At 42.0% G+C, this 20,382-nt stretch overlaps 1 protein-coding gene across 1 annotated transcript in view; it reads right to left on the reverse strand.

Annotated features, from left to right (window-relative positions):
- Positions 1-20,382, reverse strand: part of csmd2 (CUB and Sushi multiple domains 2) — a 778,395-nt gene that overhangs the window by 136,223 nt on the left and 621,790 nt on the right. Inside the window, exons 49-51 of the mRNA XM_070898713.1 lie at positions 16,191-16,364; positions 15,909-16,097; positions 13,778-13,951 (exon numbers count right to left, since the gene is read on the reverse strand). Coding sequence (XP_070754814.1) covers positions 13,778-13,951; positions 15,909-16,097; positions 16,191-16,364 — 537 coding nt within the window. The remainder of the gene's footprint in view (positions 1-13,777; positions 13,952-15,908; positions 16,098-16,190; positions 16,365-20,382) is intronic.

Here is a 20,382-nt window from a genome sequence, read left to right on the forward strand (position 1 = left end):
GTAGGATGATGTATTAGGATAAGAGTTAATATTTCCATCCTGAATGGTCACTGTGTCTAAAATTATGGATATGAATTACGAAAAGAGTTAATACCATGAGGTTCAAGTAAAAGGGATCTGGATCTGTGACTAACATTACCAATGGGCTAATGCGATTTTCGATTTAGGGGATTCGTGCAATGGTTCAGCTGCTGCTAAGGCGACTACTTCATGAGAACAGAGGCAACGCACCAGTTACGATACCCTGCCTCAGCGCATCCAATATTTCGGGCAAAAGGGGGCTGTGTACCGCCACCGTACCTCACCCAGAGGAGCTGGGATTAAATAACTGTTCAGTGTACCTGCAACCTTTTGACATAACATTTGTACCACATATTATATGTACCATACAAATGTACCGTCTATGTATACCTGCTTTCTGTTGGAGGTTATGCTCGTGTACCTTATCACCCATGTAAGGACTGCAAAAACCACATGTTTGCACCGGGTCCTCCCCATGGGGGAGAAGAGGGAAGTGGATGGTCATGGACTCACACTCACAAATCAACCTGGACGAACAAGGCCGAGGTCATCGGCAATGGCTTTTGGAACTGGGGGGCGAGTGAGATGTTATGTATTGTCCAGGTACATTAAATGTATAAGTACTATGGTGCGCCACAGAGGGCGCTGTGGTGGGAAACCTGAAAGTACCTGCAAGACAGAGTATAAAAGTCTGCCCACCACACCTGAGAGGCACTCTGGAGTTACACAATAAAGGACTAAGGTCACAGCAGTTACTACAACATCAGACCGTGTGGAGTCAGTGATTTGTGTGCTACATACACCACACCTAGGTCAACTGAAAATTTCATTATGGAGATTGATAGATTTTTGTTAGGCAAGGGCATTGGAACCAAGGCGAGTAAATGGAGTTAAGATACAGATCAGCCATGACCTAATTGAATGGCGGAACAGGCTGGAGGGGCTTAATGGCCGACTCCTGTGCCGATTTTCTACTACTATGTTTTGGACTTGTTCGGATTTATTAATATGATATTTAAGCCAATCAAGTGCAGACATGGCATATACTTTGTATCTGTGACAAGGTATGACACTTTCAAGTCTTACAGATAAAACATAACATAAGAAAGAAAGACTTGGATTTATGTAGCACCTTTCATGACCACCGGATGTCTCAAAGCACTTTACAGCAAATTAAGTACTTTTGGCGTGTAGTCACTGTTGTAATGTGAGAACATAAGAATAAGGAGCAGGAGTATGCTATTCGGCCATTCGAGCCTGCTCAGCTATTCAATAAGATCATGGTTGATCTTCTACCTCAACTCCACCTTCCTGCACTATCCCCATATCCCTTGATTCCCATAATATTCAAAAATCCATTAATCTCTGTCTTGAGTATACTCAACAACTGAGCATCCACAGCCCTCTGGGGCAGAGAAATCTAAAGATTCACAACCCTTTGAGTGAAGAAATTTCTCCTCATCTTAGTCCGAAATGGCCAACCACTTCGGCTAAGACTGTAAACCCTCATTCTTGACTTCCCAGCCAGGGGAGACATCTTCCCAGCAACCCTGTCAAGCCCTGTAAGATTTTTATATATTTTATTGCGATCACCTCTAATTCTACTAAATCCTAGGGAAGATAGGCCTCGTCTCCTCAATCCCCCATCCCAGGAAACAGTCTGGTGAATCTCTGTTGCACTCCCTCGAGGGCAAATATATCCTTCCTTAGGTAAGGATTACATCAGATATAAAGCACAGAAACAGGCCTTTCAGCCCGGCCAGTCCATGCCGGCGTTCATGCTCCACTAGAGCCTCCTCCCATCTTTCCTCATCTAAATTTATCAGCATAGCCCTCTATTCCCTTCTCCCTCATATGCTTGTCTAGTCTCCCCTTAAATGCATCTATGCTATTTGCTTCAGCCACTCTCTATGGTAGCGAGTTCCACATTCTCACCACTCTTTGGGTAAAGAAGTTTCTTCTGAATTTCCTATTGGATTTCTTGGTGACTATCTTATATTAATGGCCTCTAGTTATGCTCTTCCCCACAAGTGCAAACATTCTCTCTATATCCACTCTATCAAAATCTTTAATAATTTAAAAAACCCTCAGCCTTTTTTTTTCCAAGAGAAAAGAGACCCAGCCTGTTCATCCTTTCCTGATATATATACACTCGCATTTCTGGCATCAGCCGTAAATCTTCTCTGCACTCTCTCCAGTGCCTCTGTATCCTTTTTATAATATGTCGACCAGAACTGTACGCAGTATGTGGTCGAACCAAGGTTCGATACAGGTTTAGCATAACTTCCCTATTCAATTCTATACCTCTAGAAATAAACCCCAGTGCTTGGTTTGCTTTTTTTAACTGCCTTGCTAACCTGTGTCACAAGTTGTAGTGATTTGTGTATTTGTACTCCGAGATCCCTTGGTTCCTCTACCCCACCTAGACTCACACTCTCCAAGTAATAAGTGACCTCCCTATTCTTCCTACCAAAATGTAATACCTCACATTCATCTGTGTTGAACTTCATTTGCCAATTATATGCCCATTCTGCAAGGTTTTAATGTCCTCCTGTAATTTGTTGCAGTCCTTCTCAGTATTGACTATCACCCCCAATTTGGTGTCATCCGCAAATTTAGAAACTGTGTTTTTGATTCCAAAGTCTAAATCATTAATATAAATTGTGAACAACAGTGGTCCGAGCACTGATCCTTGTGGAACACCACTATCCACCTTCTGCCGCTCTGAATAGCTACCTTTTACCTCTGCAGTTTGCTTTCTGTCTTGATGCCAGCTTGATGCCAGAAATGCGAGCGTATATATATATCAGGAAAGGATGATCCATTCTGCTACTTGTCCCCTGACTCCATGTTCTCTGACTTTTTTCATCAGTCTATTATTGGGTACCTTATCGAAGGCCTTTACACCTACTGCATTACTATTGTCTACTCTCTCTGTTACTTCTTCAAAATTTCAATGAGGTTGGTCAAGCAAGACTTTCCTTTTTGAACTCCATGCTGACTATTCATTTTTATATTTTTGGTTTCTAGATGTTCTTCTATTTTCTCCTTCAGTAGGGATTCCATTATTTTTCCTACCACTGATGTTAAGCTGATTGGTCTATAGTTTCCTGGACATGTTCGAACCCATTTCTTAAATATAGGTATTACATTAGCTATCCGTCAGTCCTCTGGCACGACACCTTTTTCTAATGAATTATTAAATATGCGTAGTAATGCCTCTGCTATCGCTTCCCTAGATTATTTTAAAATGCATGGATGCAATCCATCAGGACCAGTGGTTTTATCCTTTGAGTTTGATTAGTTTATTTAATACACCCCCTCTTTTTATTTTAAATGTACTTATCTCATTACTAATCTCATCATCCAATGTCATGTTTATCTGTTCTATCTCCCTGGAAAATACTGAAGCAAACTAATTATTATATACTTCTGCCATCTCTCTATCATCACCCATTGTATTAAAACAGAAAATGCTGGAAATCTCAGCAGGTCAGACAACATCTGTGGAGAGGAAGCATTGTTAAAGTTTCGGGCCGATGACCCTTCGACAGAACTGGAGAGTGTTCGAAAAGAGCTATGGTATTATCCTGTCAAAATGGCCCTATTCCCATCCTAACCTTCCTTTTTTTACTAATATGCCAGTAAAATATTTTACTATTTTGTTTTATGTTCCTTGATCATTTAATTTCATAGTTCCTCTTTGCTTTCCTAATTGTTTTTTTGACTTCTCTCCTAATCTTTTTGTATTCTTCCTTATCATGGACTCCCCTGATGTCTATATACTTAATGTATGCTTCTTTCCTTACCCTCAATTGTTCCCTTATGGCCTTATTCATCCTTGGAGTCTCATTAGTTTGTTCTTTCCTTTTAACAGAATATATTGTTCCTGCACTCTGTTGAACACAATTTTAAATGTTTCCCATTGCTGTTCTACAAGACCAAAACTGTAAACAATACTCCAGATGTGGTCTCAACAAGGTACTATATAATTGCAATAAGACTTATTTCCTCTTCTACTCCAATCCTTTTGTAATAAAAGTAAAATACCATTTGCTTTCCGAATTGCTTGCTGTACCTGCATGTAACGTTCAGTGGTTTGTGTACAAGGACACCCAGGTCCCTCTGAATACAAACATTTCCCAATCACTCATCATTTGAAAAATATCCTGCTTTTCTATTTTTCCTACCAAACTGGATAACTTCACATTTCTCCACGTAATATTCCATTTGCCATGTTCTTGCCCATTCATTTAACCTGTCTATATCCCTTTGCAGCCTAAAACAGAATTCAGGAGAAACTTTGGAGCATTTGGATGGCAAATTTGATGCTATTCAGGGTTTCTGGGACCTGATAGCATGAGGGCAAAATATCTGAAACCCTAATAGTGGTAGAGGTACAGGAGAATGGAAACCATACTGCCATACATGTCAGCTGTGGCTCAGTGGGTAGCACACTTGACTTTGAGACAGAAGGTTGTGGGTTCAAGTCTCACTCCAGGGGCTTGAGCACATAAATCTAGGCTGACACTTCAGTGCAGTGCTGAGGGAGTGCTGCATTGTCGGAGGTGCTGTCTTTCAGATGAGACATTAAACCGAGGCCCTGCCTGCTTTCTCAGGTGGCCGTAAAAGATCCCATTTTGAAGAACAGCAGGGGAGTTATCTCTCGTGTCCTGGCCAATATTTATCCCTCAATCAACATAACAAAAACAAATTATCTAGTCATTATCACATTGCTGTTTGTGGGAGCTTGCTGTGCACAAACTGGTCGCCATGTTTCCCACGTCCATCTTTCTTTCCCACTTCTGAACCATCAGTTCCACTCTTCAGCTCCCTCCCACAACCCCTTTTGCATTCTCTGGTATACTTCCCACCACTTTCCACATTTTCAACAGACTCATATATTTAGTTGTGCTTTTAAGCATAAATATTCATCTACTTAAAATTAATCGCTAGAAAATCACAGGCTGTGGGTGTGAGATTTCCGAATATACATTTCGTGTGTGCCAGGATTGCAGAAGCAGAAGATTTAATGTACTATTAGTGAGTTTGCTGACTCATACAGTCTTTCATAAATAGAAATTTCCACTAACAAAATTACTCATAAAACATAAAAGTTTCCCAGTATTTTTATATCAACAAAGACAGTTAGAAAGTAAAAGCAAATAATTTGTTCTATAAATATGTGTCGTATTTCACAAGTGTGGTTTGCCAGTAACAGAAGAGCAGAATTATCAATACACGGACTGCAACGGTTCAAGAAGGTGGTTCACTGCCACCTTCTCAAGGACATTAAGGGATGGGCAATAAATGTTGGCCCACATCCCAGGAACATTTTTTTTTTAATGACATATATTCATAATTTGCCTAAAATAAAAGCTTTGAAAACGCAAGCTGTAGTTTCTTGCAAAGTCTTTTGAAAAAAGCAAAGGAAGAATCCCGAGGGATTTACAGGATCTTGCGGAGACATCGGTGGTGGTATTTCTCCAGCGATTTGAGGTATCTACTGTATATGGTCCACGTCTCTGAGCCATACAGGAGGGCGGGTATCACTACAGCCCTGTTGACCATGAGCTTGGTGCCAGATTTAAGGGCCTGATCTTCGAACACTCTCTTCTTCAGGCAGCCGAAGGCTGCGCTGGCACACTGGAGGTGGTGTTGAACCTCATCGTCAATGTATGACCTTGCTGATAATAGGCTCCCGAGGTATGGAAAGTGGTCCACATTGTCCAGGGCCGCGCCGTGGATCTTGATGACTGGGGGGGCAGTGCTGTGCAGCGAGGACAGGTGGAGGACCTTTATCTTTTGGATGTTTAGTGTAAGGCCCATGCTTTCGTATGCCTCAGTGAAGATGGTGACTAAGACTTGGCATTCAGTCTCTAAATGTGCGCAGACGCATGCATCGTCCGCTTACTGTAGCTCGCCGGTCTTGGATCTGGTCTGGTGATGACGAAGGTTGAATAGGTTCCCACTGGTTCTGTAGTTCAGTTCCACTCCAGTGGGGAGCTTATTGAGTGTGAGGTAGAGCATTGCAGCAAGGAAGGTCGAGAAGAGGGTTAGCGCGATGACGCAGCCCTGCTTGACCCTGGTCCGGTCATGAATTGGGTCTGTGATAGATCCATTGGTCAGGATCACGGCTTGCATGTCATCGTTGAGCAGGCGGAGGATAGCGACAAACTTTTGGGGGCAGCCGAAACGGAGGAGGACGCTCCATAGTCCCGCTTGATTGACAGTGTCAAAGGTCTTTTTAAGGTCAAAGAAGGCCATGTATCAGGTAAGTGTAATGGGGAGGTATTGACATTTAATTTTGGAACCTCCATTGGAAATGTTTACATAAAAACTTTCAATAGAGCATGTGCTCTACCCTAGATTTGTCAGAAGATATAGATATGAAATATACGCAATAAACTTCATAGGATAGTTCAGTCTTAGATTTGTTTTATTTGCTGACGGGGTGTCCAACATAGTTGATTAAATGAACGTGTCTGTCTTGAAGGATTAATGACTGTAAAATAATCACAACGGGTTTATTAAGATAAACAAGATGGACAATGGTGTAGAGTTTTTGCTTTGGGTGAATTCAGGAAATTGCGTCCAAAATGCGTTTGAAATTGCGCTGGTTAGGTTTTGTGGTTTTGTGGGTGGGGCCTGATTTAGTTGAATTGAATCTTGAATCAGTGTAAAAGACGTGAGTGTAACTCGTTTGGGGCGTAACTCATCTTCATTTTAAATTCCCTGATCTTCTGCACTGGTTCGGCCGATTGCCGTGGAATCTGGGCACAAAACGAGCAAAAACTTCCCCCCAATATATTGGGCAATAATTTGCAGTGGATGGGCATCTAGCATTGCCCTGGCATGTTAGGTTTTTACATTTTTTGTGTCACAAATTGCTGAAAGTGTGAGCTGATAACATCGCTGTGAGGGAAAACCAAGCAGCCAGGACCTGAGTGAACCAATCAGATTGAAGGATTGTAAAATAAACATCACAAGGACTGAGAAGGAAGTGTAAATTAGAGTGGGGGAATTCAAATGTCAAATCAGGTACAGAAAGAGAAATAAAGAGAGGGAAAGAAAGATTGGATTGAGAGAAAATAAGACAGAAATCAAAAGTAACAGTAAAATAAAACCTGAAGGAATGGGCCTCCAAACTTGTACTGGTTAATTTTCAGTGCCAGAGGCTGAGTGGTAGTAATTAACACGTTATCAGGTTGTTAATAAATCCAATAAGGAATTCAGGATAATCTGTATAGATGTATTTAAGAGGAGGCTTGATATGTACATAAGGGAGAAAGAAATGGGAGGATATGCTGATATGATGAGATGAAGTAGGGTGGGAGGAGGCTTGTGTGGAGAATAAACACCAGCATAGACCAGATGGGTCAAATGGCCTGACTTTGTACTGCATATTCCAGGTAATTCATGTAATTACATGTAAAAGGATACTTAAACTGAAATTGACAAGAATTAATTTTCTGTGGCGAGATTAGTTCATATGGACCACGCAAATACAGTAATTTCACACCAATCAATGCATTTCAATGGTGAGCCAGACAGCGAGATACCATTTTTGCAAAGTTAGCGGTGGAGCAGCGGCACTCGGACAGCAACTTTTGGATATTTGAGTTTAACTGCGCATCTACCCACTGCCTGAAGTTACTGTACCATTTGTGCATAAATAATAGTGAGAGCCATTAGCCTTATCATTATTTTGACAGCAAATTGCAGCCCATTATAATGTTATGCAATTCACTCCAGGAAAGAATTGGGTTCTATTTCTTAATGTCAATAGAACCCCTCCCCCTTTTTAACTCCTCGAAATATGCCTCAATAGTTCAATTTAAAAAAACAGTTTTAATTATTATGTTGACGTGACCAAGACGAGTTGCTAATTATATCAACTGTTACATCATAGAAATAATGGTTAAAACAAAGACTAATTGATAGTATGAGAAGGGCATACTTGTCTACGAGGATATAATTACTGCAAAATAATAAAGATTCATGACAGGCTATAATCACAGTAAATTACCTGGGAATTTACTAATGCAGCATTCTTCTTTACACAAACAAAAGTATGGGAATATGGGAACATATTAGTAGCCCACTGAGGCCCTTTTGGCCTGTTCCACCATTTTGTTAGGCACGGAAGCACTGGACCAGAATTTACTCTAAGCAATGAACGAATGGCACCCTCTACAGGGTAACTGGGACTTTTATGGACCGAACAATCAACTGTGTGTCTCCTTAAACAATCAGATTGAAAAATCATTAATGAACAACAGAGTCTGAAGCAGGAAGTGCAAGTTAGAATAATGAATTCAATGTCAAATCATGTACAGAAAGCAAAATAAAGAGAGGGAAAGAAAGGTTGGATTAAGAGAGAAAGAAAGAAGAGACAGAAAAAAGTTATTTCGATTAAAAAAAATCTCCAACAACAATTAAAAGCTGAAGGAATGAGACTCCACATTTGCAAAAGTAAATTTTCAGTGCCAGAGAGGTTAATTAAGACTTATCACACCATTAACAAGGGACTGAAACGGGCAAGCCCTAACTTTCTTTGGCAAGTTTAGTCCATATCCAGCATGCAAATATTTGAATGATGAGCCAGATGACGAGAAGCCGTTTTCACGAAGTTGATGGTGGAGCAGCCCATCTTGGACAGCAACTTTGGGATTTTAGCATTTAACTGCCCTCGCCTGAAATTGCAATTAGCCTTATCGTTATTTTGACAGTAAATTTTGTCCCACTATCTTTTCAAATCCAGTTCCCAATCTTTTCTCTGTAACCCCATCACTCTTATTTCCTAAGTATCTCAATCCCCTTTAAGCACACAACTTGACTGCATGGAATCTGTATCCTACATTCTGATAAGTCTATGTGTTAAAACTGTTTTTAATGAGCTTCATTCAAATTCTAAGATTATGCCTCTTTGTTTTGGATTCCACTACAAACAGGAAGAGTCATTTCCAGTGGAATTCTCTACCACAGAAAGTTGTTGAGGCCAGTTCGTTAGATATATTCAAAAGGGAGTTAGATGTGGCTCTTACGGCTAAAGTGATCAAGGGGTATGGAGAGAAAGCAGGAATGGGGTACTGAAGTTGCATGATCAGCCATGATCATATTGAATGGTGGGGCAGGCTCAAAGGGCCGAATGGCCTACTCCTGCACCTATTTTCTATGTTTCTATCCACCCTGTCAAATACCTGACCAATAATATCTAGAGAATTGAGAGAGCTGGAACATCCCAAGCTGTCCTGCATAGAATATTCCATCTACTTGAAAGCAGATGGCTGTCATACAGCTGATGAGGAAAACGCAATGACTTGCAATGACAGGTGCTGTAAATTATTCCCAGAAGGTCGGGTATGAGACTAAATAGTGACTACACCTCCCTTTGAGGTAAGCAGGATCAAAATGGCTTCAGGATGTTAATGGAGCCGAGTCAAACCTCCTTGGTGGGCTCAATTGTCCGATACCTAAGCCAGGTAGGTTTGTAGTGCATTACGGCAGTGGTGATACCTGATGGCAGTTATGAATTCTTAACGTGTAGACCTGCTACTGGGAGCTGGGATTCCTCTTGGCTCCAGATAAGCCTGAAAGCCAAAATCCTAGTTGGTCCCATCTGAATAAGACGCAGGAGGTTTACCAGTGTTCATGCTGGTGGGTTGAGCAGTTTTAACAGGTTGAAGTGCAGCAGCAATTCTGTGGAAACTTGAAAGTCCTCAAGTCTGGGCCCGTGCCTAAGCTTGCGGAACTTACATAAGTAATCCTACAGGGAGAGAGGCAGACTCTGCACTATTCTAAAATAAGCTCTCACTGTGCAGATTTCATAGTGCCTTGATTCGGAGCATGGTGGTGGCTGCTTTTTGCACATCAGACACCCAACTGATAGGAAAAAAAAACATTCTTTCCATTTGTGCTTTTAGTTTACATAGTTTACAATTTTCAGTCTGTTCACTTTGACATGAGCACTAGCCATGTGTAGATGTCTATCATTGGGCAGAGAGAAATGAAAAAGTAGGCAGAATAAGAAATTCTCAAAGCAAAATCAAACACCAAAGTCTGGAGACGAATCTGTTAAGATACGATACACCCTGCAACATGAAATTTGATGTAACAAAGAACAGTTAAAAAAAATCTCACGCCTCCATGGGAGAAGAATAAAATAAAATCTGAATATTGTGGCTAGCTTTCTTAATGCAGGAACAGATTGCTCATAAATTAACAGTTTTGCTTCAGGTCTTGCTTTAATATCTCCACAGTTCAAAATGGGAACGTGAATTAATTCAGAGATTTGATTAACAATTGCACATGAAAAAAACCCATCAGTATGCACAACATGCCTGCATTTATTTCTCCACTCACAGCAATTATTCCAAAGTACTCTGCAGAGAATACAATCACAACAAACAAAAACATGAATTTTCCATGAGCCCATATCACAGAAACATTACGATTTAACATCCTGCTTTTGTTCAGTAAGTGTTCCAACCAGAAAACAACTATTCAAACCTTTAAAACATTAAGAAACATATTTTTATACATGTTAACTAATACACCAAGTATGATCCTTTATATATTTATTTGCAGATGGCTATTCTGTTAGAGAAAATAGGTGATATAGTGGGTTAAGAATTCTCTCTGTCTCTGAAATCTGGGCTCAAGTCGAGCTTAGTCTCCTCTTTGTGCTGGCTGTGAGGACTCCACGTTAAGTTTGGATAATTTCAATGTTACAGACCAAAATACTAGCTATAATTTATCACTAAATGCCAGCCGCACTCAGAGAGAGCACAGGAATGCCCCATGAGGAATCAAAAATGCAATTTCTGGTCCTGATCTTGGGGTTAACTCATATTGTTTGTGTAAAATAAAGGGAGTTTTCATCTATCTCTTGAGAGTCCAATGCCTGGGAGTGTTTGATGCTGATTGGGTACAAAACGTGCTCCATTTCATAGACCATTAATCCTTACATTAATAATCAGGCAAATAAATTCCATTCGCAAATATCTATTATTTCTGTACTTGAGTTTATATTGAAAAATCTATAAATTAGCTTAAAACGGAATGAAGGACAGATCTAGAAAATGCACAGTACACACAAGTTAAATGAGTGCTATTGTTATCGGGAAGAGTTGTTTGAAGGAAACATCTGGTCACATACAGATTCATTCCCTGTACATTTTACTTAATGATGTTTGCTTAAAGCAGCTGGGCAGCATAATTGATGATTTTGCCAGTGGAATCGTTAATACTGGGATACTAAAAGAAAAAAAAGAATTGTATTTCGACAGACCCTTTCATGACCTCAGGACGTCCTAAATGCTTCACTGCCAATGGAATACTGTTGAAATGTAGTCACTGTTGCAATGTGGGAATCTTGGCAGCCAATCTGCACACTGCGAGGTGCCACAAACAGCGATGTGATAATGACCAGATAATCTGTTCTTAGGTGTTGGTTTAATTGGCAGACTTTTACTAGCAGCAATAGTCTGCTGATTAAAAAATATAAACTGAGTTAAAAAGTTATTATTTTTAACTGTGTCGCAGGTTCACCGGAGAGAACCAGCTGTGTGCAGCTTACCATCTGTAGCCCGACTCCCATTTGACATGGAAGCAGTGGCACATTATGTGATAGGCTTGTTACTGCTGACATCACTTCATTTGGGTTGGGTTCGAGGTCAACCACAAGACTCCATCCCGCAGCATGCTACCCGCCACCACCTCAGTGAGACCCCAACACTGCACGAGGTAGAAAAAGCCATAAAACAGCTCAAAAACAACAAGGCTACGGGTGCGGATGGAATCTCTGCTGAGGCATTAAAGTATTGCGGAGAGGCACTGCTGACATAAATACACGACCTCATCTCTATCATCGGGAGGGGGGAGAGCATGCCAGGGGATCTCAGAGATGCAGTAGTCGTGACCATCTTTAAAAAAGGGGACAAGTCTGACTGCGGCAACTACAGAGGAATCTCCCTGCTATCTGACTCCCACTGGAAAAGTCATCGTTAGAGTCCTCCTCAACTGTCTTCTTCCCGTGGCCAAGGAGCTCCTCCCAGAGTCACAGTGCAGATTTCGTCCCTTACGGGGCACAACGAACATGATTTTTGCAGCGCGACAGCAACAGGAAAAATGCAGAGAACAGCGCCAGCCCTTATACATAGCTTTCTTCAACTTTACAAAGGCCTTTGACACTGTCAACCGCAAGGGTCTATGGAGTGTCCTCCTCCGTTTCGGATGCCCCCAAAAGTTCTTCACCATCCTCCACCTGCTCCACGACGACATGCAGGCCGTGATCCTTACCAACGGATCCATCACAGACCCAATTCACGTCCAGACCGGAGTCAAACAGGGCTGCGTCATTGCTCCAAACCTCTTCTCAATCTTTTTCGCCGCCATGCTCCACCTCACAGTCAACAAGCTCCCCGCTGGAGTGAAACCAAACTACAGAACCAGTGGGAACCTGTTCAACCTGCGCCGTCTCTAGGCCAGGTCCAAGACCACCCCAAACTCTGTCGTCGAGCTACAGTACTCGGACGACGCCTGCGTCTGCGCACATACAGAGGCTGCACTCCAGGACATAGTCGACGTATTTACTGAGGCGTACGAAAGCATGGGCCTTACGCTAAACATCCGTAAGACAGAGGTCCTCCACCAGCCGGTCCTTACTGCACAGCACTGCCCCCAATCATCAAGATCCACGGCGCGGCCCTGAACACCGTGGACCACTTCCCATATCCCGGGAGCCTCCTATCAACAAGAGTAGGCATCGACGATGAGATCCAACACCACCTCCAGTGCGCCAGTGCAGCCTTCGGTCGCCTGAGGAAAAGAGTGTTTGAAGACCAGGCCCTCCAAACTGCTACGAAGCTCATGGTCTACAGAGCTGTAGTAATACCTGCCCTCCTGTATGGCTCAGAGTCATGGACCATGTACAGTAGGCACCTCAAGTTGCTGGAGAAATATCACCAACGATGTCTCCACAAGATCCTACAAATCCCCTGGGAGGATCAGCGTCCTCACTCAGGCTAACATCCCCAGCATTGAAGCACTGACCACATTTGATCAGCTCTGCTGGGCAGGCCACATAATCCACATGCCAGACACGAGACTCCCAAAGCAAGTGCTCTACTTGGAGCTCCTTCATGGCAAACGAGCCAAAGGTGGGCAGCGGAAACGCTACAAAGACACCCTCAAAGCCTCCCTGATAAAGTGCAACATCCCCACTGACACCCGGGAGTCCCTGGCCCAAGACCGCCCTAAGTGGAGGAAGTGCATCCGAGAGGGCGCTGAGTACCTCGAGTCTCAACGCCGAGAGCGTGCAGAAATCAAGTGCAGACAGCGGAGAGAACGTGCGGCGAACACGTCCCACCCACCCCTTCCCTCAACGACTATATGTCCCATCTGTGACAGAGTCTGTGGCTCTCGTATTGGACTGTTCAGCCACCAAAGAACTCACTTCAGGAGTGGAAGCAAGTCTTCCTCGATTCCGAGGGACTGCCTATGATGATGAAGGTCACCTGTCCTAATGTCTCTTTATGTGGCTCGGTGTCAAATTTTGTCTGATAACGCACTATGTTAAAGATGGTATTTAAATGCAATAATTGCTGATTTTATGTTAAACAGATTTTATATCATTCTGTCCGTGCATCATTAAAGAGGTCCAAGGGAAGACTGCAACTGCTTTATCTAGTAGTCAATAGATAACTGAGCTAAATATTACTATCAAAACCATGTGTGACGTGAGAATGTTTACCTGAGCAGTGGGGCAATGATCCACTCCAGCGTCCATCCAGCTGGCATATACGAGTGGTATTTCCAATCAGACGACTTCTTCTGTTACACTGGTACTGGACTGTGGAGCCAACTGCAAACTGGTCACCATACAGTTCTGCACCAGGCGGAACATCAGGATCGCCACAGGTCACCACTAGGAGAGAACAACATGAGACAGAAAATAAATGTTTTATCTGAAATGCACATTTTAATAAGTCATTAAATAGGACAATATATAGGTTACCCCTGTACCACACGAGATGGGGCATGCTATGTACATGATAATGCATAGGATGGAGTATGTTACAAGATAATTGTACCCGAAAGATTGAAGGATAGCAAGTGTAGCTCCAATGTTCAAAAAGGGAGCAAGGCACTAGTAATTACAAGCTGCTTAACTTAACAACTATATTGGAAAAAATGCTTGAAGGCATTTTACAGCTTGCAATAAACATCGAAACAGCACAGATTTCCAAAGTGGGCAGTCAGTGTGCTTTTAGAAGTAATAGATCATGACTTACAAACACAGGAATTCTTTCAGATGGTAACCAAGGAGGCGGGAGGAGGGGGGGGGGTGCATGATACAATAATCAGATATGGAGTCTCATTGCAGCTGGTTTCATGCACTGAATGGTCTGTTTTTACTCTGGTCTTCATTAAGTTCTTGTAACACCATAAGGAGTTCAGATGACTTTATAAACAGCAAGAGACAATCTTGAGAAATAAACATCTTCTGTCACATGTTCTGCTTTTGAAATAAACCTGTATCATTCCTTATAATATATGGAGTTGGAGTTCATCACAGGTCAGTCTTGCTCTGTTTATGGCATTTATTTTGGCCAATTGCTGTGGTAGACTGAGTATGTGCTATGGAACATGTGCATACTATGGAGCAGGTGTTTGTCATGGAACATGTGTGCGCTATGGAACGTGTATGTAATGGAGCAGGTGTGTGCGATGAAACATGCATGTGCTATGGAACACGTGTGTGTGTTATGGAGCATGTGTGCGATGGAACATGTGCGCGATGGAACATGTGTGCGCGATGGAACGCGTGTGTGTGATTGAACATGTCTGTGCTATGGAACAGGTCTGTGCTATGGACAGAAAATTCATGTGATCAAGTTTTGGAGTTTTACTCAAAGTTTTGCTGGACCACATGATATAATTGCACTTAAGGCTGTGGGGTAAATGTTTATAATCAAACATGTGCTGGACAAAATAAATGATCCAATGCATGCTATATAGCACCGCATGAAAAGTAGCCATTCATGTTTGTGCGATGCAGAAGTTATTCCACGTGTGTGATAGTATTCCAACTGCAAGTCTTTGCAAACGAACCACAGTGGGCTGAAAAATTCAACAGCTATATTCCAGTGGCTGTTCCCATAGCAACTTATACCCAATAACTACTGCTGAGCATTTGTGGCATTCACATCACAATCATGGCATGCTCAGCACAGCGAACACAATGTAATAATTAAGCACCCTTAGGTTGGCTGTCAGTGTCCCATAGCAACCCGGGCACTACTTCATAGTACTTCACTCACGTCACTAAACTGAACCGGATCCATCACTAAAAAAGGTATGCTTATTTAACAATTATAACAAAACAATAGAAAACGGGGACATAAACTGGATACTATACAGGAAGCTTTTGAATATTCATGTTTTTTTTACTCAGGAAGCAGACTTGCTTTATTTGTGACTTTTTCCTCCTGAATGCTATGGGCTCCTTCAGTCATGAAGTAACATTGTATTCAATAATTTCCCTTGCATGATCTGCGTGATGCCGCATATAAATTTTTCTGATTGGTCATATTTCCAATCACTTTTTCTCTCCTTTTCACCTAAAGGTCATGACTTACACTGGGTCAGCATTCTACAGACCCCAGAATCATGTTTTTCTGACTGTTGTGGGTTGTGATTTTATTGCAGGGAAAGCTACATGTCTTGTGTGTGAACAGTATTGACGATTACTGGTTTGAGGGACATTCTGAAGTAACTTCCCAATTTCTGCTAAAAAAAGGAAGATTATGTAACGAGGATTTAATAACTTGATAATATAGATATCTTCAGTTGTGATACCTTAAAGCCCTAAAACTACTTACACAGGCACTTTGGGAGCGATCTGTCCCATGAACCATCGCCTTGACAGGTCAGCACATGAGATCCCAACAGGTAGTATCCGGCATTGCACTCATACGACACGCTACTACCATAACTAAATCTTTGGGCGACGTTTAATTGCACTCGCCGAATGCCATTTTCAACATGTGCAGGATCTGAACAATTGACCACTGTAGAAAAATAAGAAAATGCTAAGGATCTTGTTACCATTTTTAGAAAATATAGCCAAAAATTTGAAACTGTGTGATAGTCATAGTTCATACCTTTACAAATAGGAAGTGAGTTGCTCCACTGCCCATTAGATTGGCATTGGAAGCTAATAGTACCATGCAATGTGTACCCTGGGTTACAGGTGAACCTAACAATATCATTCAGGTTAAATTGAGTCCCATGTGTTACGCCATTAGCTGGATTACCAGGGTGGCCGCACGTAATAGCTGTGAGATGAAAAAAACACAATAATCATTCTGTATTATACAATGATTCTGTAATATATAATCACTCTGTAATATACAATCAATCATTCTGTAACAGGTAATCATTCTGTAGTTTCTTCCAATGAACCTCTAACATTCTGATCCTCAACCAGCCCTTCCCCCAAGTACCACTGAAAGCTTATTACACATCTGTTTGAAATTAACAATGGCTAAACACAGAGATGACAAGGGACCTACTGGGCAAAATTGCCCCGATTGGAGGTGGTAACTTTCTAGGGCCGTGACTTTTAGCGCCCAGCGTGGAAATCCCACCCCCGAATCTGAATTGGGCCTACTGCCCCTCAAAGGAAGCAGAAAGCTATCTCCGGCACTCCGCTTCCTTTAGGGACGGTTCCCGGGGCGCTACGCGGAGCTGATGTGTTACAATGCCTCTCCCCTTCGATTAAAGGGGAGGGCCACTGTGCACTCTGCAGGCTTTTTGATGGCCGCCACTAGGCCACCAAGGCAAAGTCTGCATAATAGACTCATCGAGCTGCAAGATGTACACCATAGAGCCAATTTCTTGTCAGGAGCACACATTTGGAAAATCAATCCTCATTTATACAATGACTCCGTTTGTCCAAGATGCTGCACAAATTAATACCAACTCCTATACACTAATGACCCAATTTACAGAAAACATGCATGACTAAGCACACTGCTATACTGAAGTACAGGTGAGTGAATGGTCAGCCTCTATCCAATATGGAATTATCCATGCCCACTGAAACACACTGTATACAATGGCTCGGAATCTGTGGTCAGCGACGAAGCAAATTTGGTCGCCGTCGGCCCCCGAGGAAAGCTGTGATCTCTGTGGTGAGAAGTTTGTCTTTTTCGCCACGTAAGAGATTGCAGCACTCTACAGTGGGGAATCCCTAATGTGATCTCCTGTGTCATCTACAAGCTGTCTAAGCAACCAATCACAATGTAGAATTCTCATACACTGGGAAGTAGGAAATGAGAACCTGCTTTTTTCCTGACTTTTAAAATATGTTACAGAAAGCAAAAAAAGTTTGGGGCTCGCACATGGGGATAAGATAGAACCTAAAATAATCAAGAACAAACTTTTAGAAAATTGAATTTTTTTTTAAGTTTCTGAAAAATTGAAAATGTTATCATAAATGGAGTAATTTGACACTCCACAAAATTAAAATGAGTTTTTCAGGGCCACAACATTTGTTTAGTAGTAAATACGCAGTTAACACCCCAGTTACACCTTATCCAACAAAGCCTAACATTTAGTCGGGTATTTAACAGTAATAATACTGTGGCAAAGTCCAAGTTTTCATCAGTTTCACTGATTGGCAGCTATGGGGGGCAGGGTGAGCGCACGGTGCAGCCCGTGTCAGCGCGGTGAATGACTGGCCGCAACTTTAGGACTTCCGCGTTTAGATATTCACGCGCTAAGTTGCGGTCAGTTTCAAAGGGATAACTACGGCGAACATCGTTAGTTTGCTGTTATCATCCACCACATATTCCAGCCCAACATGCTGCCTCAGATGCTAGGAAATTGTAAGGAGTTAACCCACGCGTTACTGTAGAGGGGTGATTTAAGGAACTGTATTCCTGCCGTGGAGTTTCACCTAGCAAGAGTACACTTCTGGAATTTGGGGGGAGAAGAGGAAATGATAACCTAAATAAACAGGTGGGTTGGGGGCGTGGGGGTAATTAAATTGTTAAAAGTGGGATTCCCAAACTGAAACCGCCTGCAACCCACCCACATCCGATTTTAACGGAGGCAGGATGGGAAACAAGATGGGAACCTGCTCCTAGGAGGCGGGATGTCAATTGAAATACTATAATGAGGCTGGAAGCCTCTTTTTTAACCTCCCTTTTGCTTTGAACTGCATGTGGATGGATTTTACTCAATTCGTAACATCTGGCAGTTACAGTAAGGCGGAGACTGCTAGATCCAGGAGGTAAGTGTCTTTATACCTATCTCCTGGATCCAGGATCCCTGCCTGATCCACCCCCTGCGATTGAAGACTCCCTCACGAGGTCTCCGACCACACCCCCAGGCCTCCACCCACCCCCACCGATGTTGCTGAGGCCGGCCACAAGCTTTCCTTCTCCACCCTGATCCTCTCCACCCCTACCCCTGATCCTGGCCGATCCCCGGCCTTCTGATCCTTTTAATGGCATGTCCCGATTCCTTCCTCCCTCCCTCCTCTGTGCAGCCTAGTGCTGCAAAGTTAAAGTTGGCAGGGCCTGTGGGAAAACTTGGCTCCTGGGTTTACCGACTACCTCAGAGGCTCCCCACCCCCAACCTGCCTTCCTCCTTAAAACCCAGCTCTTGGGTGCACTGTTGAGATTTTTCGTCTATGAAGAATTCTAAATTTGTAAGATTACCCCTTCGGCCTATAGCAGTGCACACAGAGAAATACTCAAAGCAAACAGTACCTCATATGAGTAAACTCAGCGCATATTTTCTATACACTGAACAAGAGATAACATTAAAACAACAGATTGGTTAGCACCGACTGGAAGTGAATTGTCAACATTTATTCAGTACAAGCTATGGAGTGATAGCCAGTTGTGAATCATTGGCTCATTTCCAGTGTGCTGAATCTCACTGGTGACTGTAAATTACTTCTATTCTTTCACAATGCCAAAAGACCCATAACTCACAAGCTCGACCAGCGTAAGTTATGACCGTCTTTAGCAAGAGTGAAAGAACTCTTAAAAACTCACTAACATCAGCGAGACACTATTCCATTTACTGCAAAGGACTGAGCTATTGCTTAAAACAAGCATGGCCATTAAACAGATTCTCGAGACCTGCATATGACTTGTCAACTACTAAAAGATTATTCAAATTCATGTGTTATCCTTTCTGTTTTTCAATTTTATGAATTATCGCTCCATTGGACACTGAAAATATAATCCATTCCAAAGAATCACGCTTTTTAAAAGCCATTTTGTTCCAAATAAATTATCTACATTAATACCCTGCCTCAAATGGTGCAAGAAACGACACTTTCATTTGTTAAAGACTTAAACCCAAGAGATTGTGTTGTCTTATGACATGTGTCATATGACATCAGTTTATGCCCATGAATCGCCACATTTTAATGACAAGAGACCAGCTGTGCTATCATGGGGAAATACCTAGAAGGACTTCCTCAAAGGGAGGAAGGAATCAAAAGCAGGTTATGCTTTGATGCTCCCGCACAGCACCTTTCATGGCCACTTGACATCCCAAAGGGCTTTACAGCCAATTAAATACTTTTTGAAGTGTAGTCACAGTTGCAATGTAGCAAATGCAGCAGCCAATTTGCACACAGCAAGCTCCGACAAACAGCAATGCGATAATGACCAGATAATTTGTTTTAGTGATGATGATTGAGGGATAAATATTGGCTGGGACACCAGAGATTACCACTGAAGGATTAAAATCTGTTTCGCACTCTTAAGTATTAGAATCCCTATAGTACTACATCCCTATTAACCTTTGTACAAATGTACAATTTTTGTTATCAACGTCAGATAATATTTTAAAATACTTCGGGCTAGAATTTGGCCAGCACGTTTTTTGTCGTTAAAAGATACTTACCAAATTTGGCCAAAGGTTAAGAATGACGGTTATGAAATATCGCCGAAAAACAGATCGCAAAACGTAAAAATCCCCCAAAAATACAACTGCCTAAATGTAGCATTGGATAAACCTGTACTTGGGTGAAAAAACAACGTATGAGAAAAGCATGCGTTGCAATCCCAGAAACGTTGGTAGGTATGAAGACCTACAAAAAAGGTAAGTTGAAGTTTTTATGTTTTAATTCTTTTTCCGTGATTCACTACTTAAGTACTAAGTATACAGATTTTTTATTTTTAATTTTTGCAATTTTTTTTTGTATTTTCTCATCTCCCAAGGACTGTATTTTTGGTATTAATCAGACTCGGGCTAAAGTTGGCGAGGACTGCAGTATCCACCACGAATCCTTCAGCAACGTCGATTTTTATCGACAGGCGTATTTCT

Source organism: Pristiophorus japonicus, chromosome 14 (assembly GCF_044704955.1).
Source record: "Pristiophorus japonicus isolate sPriJap1 chromosome 14, sPriJap1.hap1, whole genome shotgun sequence".
Classification (NCBI taxonomy): Eukaryota; Metazoa; Chordata; class Chondrichthyes; family Pristiophoridae; genus Pristiophorus; species Pristiophorus japonicus.